This window comes from Dysidea avara, chromosome 4 (assembly GCF_963678975.1).
Source record: "Dysidea avara chromosome 4, odDysAvar1.4, whole genome shotgun sequence".
NCBI classification, from domain to species: domain Eukaryota; kingdom Metazoa; phylum Porifera; class Demospongiae; order Dictyoceratida; family Dysideidae; genus Dysidea; species Dysidea avara.
In genome coordinates, this window is record NC_089275.1 from 14051208 (window position 1) to 14058065 (window position 6858).

At 37.3% G+C, this 6858-nt stretch overlaps 1 protein-coding gene across 1 annotated transcript; it reads right to left on the reverse strand.

Moving 5' to 3' along the window:
- Positions 1-2384: 2384 nt before the first annotated feature.
- Positions 2385-6836, reverse strand: LOC136253575 (fibrocystin-L-like). The gene has a single exon (XM_066046241.1). The coding sequence runs from the start codon at positions 6834-6836 to the stop codon at positions 2385-2387; it is 4452 nt and encodes a 1483-aa protein (XP_065902313.1).
- Positions 6837-6858: the final 22 nt, after the last annotated feature.

Genomic DNA, 6858 nt, shown 5'->3' on the forward strand with positions numbered 1-6858 from the left:
AGCCATAACACCAATAAAGTGAACTGAAAAGCAGAATGAAGTAGTAGCTATTAGCTAGTCCACTGAAATCATTTTAAATCACACTAATCACCTCTTATAGCCATAGTGGAAAGCACTGCTAATCATCTGAATAAAACAAAACCCACAATTACAACTTTTGTAACTGGAGATGCAACCCACAATCGAACTTGTTTTGAAGAACTCTTGTGGAAAAGGAAGCTATATTCCCCTACAACAGAATTGAACAATAGGTATAGTTACATAGACATTATTTGTGTTGGTAGTGATGCATAGTTCCTGAAATAAGTCTGCTTTTGATACACATAGGAGATTTAGGGTTTTATAGGCCAAGTACTAACTTAGAAAGGAAAGGGACGGGGAGGGGGGGGCTATAGCTCCCTTAGCGCCCCCCCCCCCCTAACTCCGCCCCTGCAACCATAGAATGTGTCAAACTAAAAAGATGTGTCAGTCCAATAGTCCATTCCAGTCCAGTCCCCACTGAATAGTAATGCCCGCAGTCAATAGAACATTGTTATAGTATTTATTTTGCTGAAACGTATTGGATTTCAGGGGTTTTCATCAGAAATTTGTATCTGTGTGATATACTTTGTGTAATCTTTACAGCTTTTTTCCTGGATTCTGTGTGATATAATTACATTATTGAGCTACATGTAGCTACTTTATGATAGCAATCTGTTGAGTATTGAACCATGAAGTTCTCCAAATGGTTGAATGCTGCACACTCATACCCCACATCTGGTGGAAACACAGTGGTCAAGCTACCATGTGAATCTTATGGTGAAGACATGCATCAGTAACTGAAGGTCTTGAATAGACCCATGCACCTTTTTAATGCCAGATTGTAGTAAACTAACGTTTAGGCTGAATGTTCTGGTAAGTGTTTGATCTGTTAGAGTATCTCATGATCAATCTCATGCATTTTCAATGATCGATACAAAACTTGTTACAAAAAATTCTACTGTTCACAACAAGATGTATGGATTGGTTAATGAGTACAATTGCTGCCTTTTAGCTTCATCTTAGTTTGGGATAAATGATGGAGCACTGCATCGATCTCCACTTAATATATTTCTCTACTTCTGGAAATTTGATCCATATAGTTAAGCACAGTATATATGTAGTACAGTGCATATTATAAAGGATTTCAAATAGTCCATGCAAGTGAAATGTAGATAGTACACTACAACCTACTGTATCAACGAAAAATGAGGTTTCATAAGGAGATAATGACTTTAAAAGCCTAGTCCTTTTAGGTGACCTAGCTGTTTTGATAAAGTCATGGAACAGATGTTTGGAACCTAGCTATTATTACAATGTGAACAGATGGTCTTTGTGAAGAGGGTGGTCTATATAAAAGGTGACCATAAAGTGGTCTTATAAGGTCTGTATGCCTTAAGCAATCTTAGAAATCTTATTATTACAATGTGGTCTTTGTATGAAAGTGGTCTTTATAAGAAGGTGGTCTTAAAGAGGTGGCCAATAATCAAGGGTTTTACTCTAGGGTACATTTATATGATTTGACCATTTGGCCATTTCCACTTTCCGTTTCCATTTCCACTGTTTCCAATAGCCCATTTATACGTAGCAGCTTATTAGCTATGTCAAATTTTTAAATTATCTAACTCAATGGTTCATTAGAATTACTGATAAGGCTACACACCACTGCTTTATAATTATTTTTGTGTGTGAAGAGAATGTACAGAAAAGCACACAAGGCTACAAATAGAATAGCTAAGTATGTGAATCTTTTCCACTGATAACAATTTACAGTATGGCAAAAATCTACCCAATTTTCCCATCATACTGTGAAGTATGAACTGTAATTTCTTTATTTATGTTTTTCATGATAAAAATTTTTGTGTAACAATATTTTTGTATGATTTATGCGAATGACTGCTCTATTAGAGTAGCTAGTTCGATTTTACATAAAAATTTTCATGTAATACAAGTTTTGCAATTGCGCACAAAAAAAAAAACAATGAAAAAATACAGTAATTTTGAATCTCAGTTTTCTTTAAAATGCTCATTTTTGCCTTCCCTATAATATTTTTCTATGAAATATGAATCCCATTTTTCTTTTCAGACTCATTATATTCTTTTAGTTACTACTGAATTGATCAATTTACTCATAAATACATAAAATTTAATGTTTGTCAACACAACAATTGTTCAGCAAAATAATCATAATAAATTATGATTAAATAAATAAATTTATATTTGCATCAGCAGTGCAAGATACAGAAGGGTATTTGCAAACAAAGTATCAAATAATAATAAATAAGATATTTAAGCAAAACTGTGTGTATAGTAAAGTTGTGTGTAATATTTCTGTGACATCAGATATCCACACATTTCTCAGTGATTCAGTTTTCATTATAATATTCTATCTCAGCTTTATCGTTGAAATTCACAGTGGAAGGCCTAACAACAAATTCATTCTCTTCAACATAACACTGTGATGCTCCTTGCCAATAAAGTTCTTGGATTTCGTACTTCTTGGTGTTGTCATGGTGATCATTACTAGCTGCAACATGGATCCTCCATACTCTAGAATTAACCTTCTTGTAACGTTGATAGCTGACAAATGCCAGTAGAAAAGCAAATAGTAGCAGAATTACACCTCCAACGACAGTAAAAGTAATGATCAGTTTCCTATGTTCATCATTATCATCATCACCTGATTCACTAGTTGGGTTTATAAATTGGGATGTCTTATTGTTAGCCACATAGATCTGTCCACCATATTCAATTTCAATATCTGTATCGGTAAATGTGCTTATAGCATCTGTTACATCTTCTTCACTGTCAGATTGAACAAAAAACACAACCACAATACTGCCGCTGGCTATTGAAATATTATAGATTGTGACATCTGGGAGGATATCAGTGAGTTGACTCTCAACAGAAGTAATAAATGATGCTTCATCACTACCAACTACAGTGTCAAAGTCAGCATCCAATACAAAGCCCATCTTGGCTGAAGAATATACAGTGATTGTTATACTGTAATCTGCTCCAGTGACAGTAATGTCAGAGTCTGGATTAGTAAATGCAGTGAAATACATCACATAACTCCCAGCAGAACTTATCAACACATCACTAAATGAAGCAGTAGCATCAGTACTGTCAAATTCAGCAGTCCATTCAAGTCCAGTTGATGATCCACTGGTAGTCTTTAGCTCTAATTTAGCAAACCATCTTCTACCTCTCCATCCGAGATTAGCAACCCTTTCTAAAATTCCTGTGTCTAGCAGCTCAACTATGGGATATGGTGAAATTTCTATTGTAGTGCTGCCAGATTGAGAGCCCTGAACAATGCTTATTATCAATTCTCTTTCTGAAACATCAAATGGAGCAGTGTCCACAGTAAATCCAACTGGTGGATCAGTAATTGTGAAAGTAAGAACATAACCAAACCCAGGATGAGTAATTGAAATGTCAGTAAGATTAGCATACCCTCCAATGAAGGTGACCTCTGTATCAGGCATCACTTGAACACTGTTCTGACCAGTGCTGGTTAGATTTATAGATGCCACCCATGGATCACCTACTCCAAGATTAGTAACTACTTCTCCATAATTATCATACACAACAAGGATTGGAGTAGGAGTCAGTGACAATCCCTCAATGCCACCTACTGGCTGAGAGAGTAACTGTAACTCATTTGGAATGGTTAGTGTAAAGGAGCCACTGTCTTCAGTTTCTTCAGCGCTTTGCATTTCTGAAAACGTCAGTGTACCATTCTCAACTTCTCCTGGTTGTGGACCACCTGTATCTGGTGTTGCTCGTACACCACCAGTAGGATCTACTGGTGGTTCCACTGGCTGCTGCATATCAGCAGATAATATAGATACATTGAGTAGTACTTCCAATAAACCGGTTTGAATAGCCTCAGCGATCATAGTAGTGGCATTAACAAGAATTTCAAACTCTACAAAATTTTGGTCAGTAGTGATGGTTTCATTTGTTGTATCATTTTCATTATTGATAGAAGTTTCAGGTGGATTTCCAATCTCTATTTCCACAGAAACACTCGCTGTCTGTCGTTTTCGGTTGCTAGCTTCAGATATGACATTCACCACTTTAATTCTGCTCTCGTCAATACCAAGCAGTGTTGCAAGATTAAAAACCAAATTCTCTTCGAAAAATTCGTCAACTGTTACAGGAGCAAGGTTAATTGCCAGCTGGATTACAGGAGAAGTTCTTACAGTGATGGGTGTATTGCCACGAAGGATGAAGTACAATCTTTTATCAGATCTCTCATAAAAGTTAGACCCTGCTGGATCATCAAGTGTGGGAAGAAACTGATCATCTGGTAAACTGGGATCTTTTGAATTATACAAAAGCTCTCCATTGCTATCTACTTCAACATTGGTTGGATTAACATAAGTGTCTCCATAGTACACATCCAATCTTTGTGGATTGGTATACACAAAGGCAATTCTGATGGCGTCACTCTCTTCGGCATACAATAAATGAAATCTCATGTTTTGTGGGTTTGTACTGGATAGAGCTATTTCATAATTCAATCCTGGAGCAATGATGCCATAAAATGTTGAGATCCTTTCTTGACAAGTGTAGCCACCACACCATCCATGATCTTGTGGTCCATTTAGTAAGTCAATAAATCCATTAGCAGCCAGAGCAAATGGTGACAACCTTCGCACTTCTGTGTCTTCATCTAAACTTTCAAAAATAAACATTAGATGATCTAGACCACTACATGAATATGCATTCCACTGGGACATCCATGTGCAGTTGGACTCAGATCTGTTACCACCTCTCACAATTCCTTTCAGAGGAAACAGATCATCTACTTCAATTGGTAAACCAATGCTTGGATCAGCAATTAATACTCTGGGTATACGGTAATCTCCTAGACCTCTTCTGGGATCTCCATCCCATTCAAACTCTGCTTGTGATATAATTGTCCCATCAGGACCAGAGTTCAACAGTGATCCATCCATATCCTTTATAAGAATATGTTTCTGTGCATCACAGTCTAGGTCAACACAGTCAGAAGGATTTACACTACCAAGATTGGGCATATGATTATAGTACAAACAGTTGTCATCAACATTAAACAGCTTGGTGTTGGATGCATAAGTAGGATGCTGGCAGTCTTCACTGTTGGGATTGCTCACAATTGCAATATCGCATACAGAGCCACGTGTACCAAAATTAGCGAAAGTCACTCCATCTAAGGTAGTCAAACCACTAATGGCGGGATATGAAGCAACTGAAGCCCAAGAAGATAAAGAGAAGTGTCCTGGACCAGACAAGAAGCTAGAAAGTATCAGTCCAATATGGCCACCACCTGGTGCTACCATGGGAGAAAATGATATAGGGTGAGATGCTACTTCAGGAATAATATTATCATCATCTGTTAAGAAATATGAACTAGCACCAATAATTACATTGTTTACAATTTTCACTTGCTTTGTGGATGTTTGATGCGTTAAAGCACTTGGAGAATACACATTTATTAATATGGCTGCCTTGTTATCAACTAAGATATTGTGCTGCATGAAAACCCCTGATTGACTGTATGTGAATATTCCATAGTGATAACAGCTGTAGATTATGAAGTGACTGATCTGTAAGCATTGAGGGAGCCCATCATCATAAACAACATGTACTCCATGTAATGTGGAATGGGCCACATTTCCTTCCCATCGAGGTGTACCATTAACTACTGGAGAATCACATGGCTCACCATCAACATGGAAACCAACTTTTCCACCACCTGCAGCTGCATTTCCAATTAGCACTAAGTTAGTAGTACCAATGAGCTCAAAATTAGGAGTCCACTCAATATTCTGAGGATCATCAATGCCACGATAAGTTCCAGGAAATATAGCTACAGTTGCCATTGTCTTTTCCAGTGTGTGATCTGATCCTTGTAAAATTACTGAAGGACCAACTGTACTATGAATGACATTATCAGAGATCAATACATTGTCTGATCCAAATACACCAATACCAGAGTTGTAACCATCATGAATACTGCTTCTTCTAATGTATGTGATTTCAGAATCAGCTGCAATCATTCTTGTGTTGAGTACAGCAAATGAATAACGTGGGTCAAATGAATCTGAGTGTCCTTCTTGTCCACAATTGCTGATTTCCACTCCATCCAACTGAGCATTTCCAACAAGTCTTACTGAATAGGCATTTGTATATGAGCCAACAAGTATTCTGCATCCAAAAGCTTGGTCATCTGTTGCAACAAAATCTCCACTTTGTATTTTGATATTTCTTGTTAAGAGACCTACTTCAGCTCTCTGTATGACTGTGTGGCCATCTATACTAGTCTCTTCACCCAGGTGTTTATAACTTATAGTGCCATTTAATGTGATGTTGTTGCCTGATATAGCAAGAATCTGAAACTTTTCTGTATGTAACATTTCATAAGAAGTTGATGCTATCACTATCTCTTCGCCTATGTTCCAGTCTGTAGTGTCAACCACTTCTATTGTGTCAGATCCTGGAAACACTGTTTGGTTTAAATGTGTCCAAATGACCAACCTTTCCTGGCCATGGAGAGAAAGTTGACCAAATACTCCAATTGCTTTTGCTCCTAGGATGGGACCAAAGGGTGGTAGAATGTATTCTGGTGAAGATTGAGTTCCGTATAAAATGAAAGTGGCCACGTTTTGAAAGGGATTTGTCTGTGAACCTACCACCAATCTTCCCCCGTCTATCAATATGTTATCTACTTCAATTGTGTGATTGAGAGCATCTAAGAGTTCTAGACCACCACATATTGTAATGTTTTTCAGTCTTGGGATTGGTATGTCAATAATGACATACATTGTACAGTTAATGTAAACACTG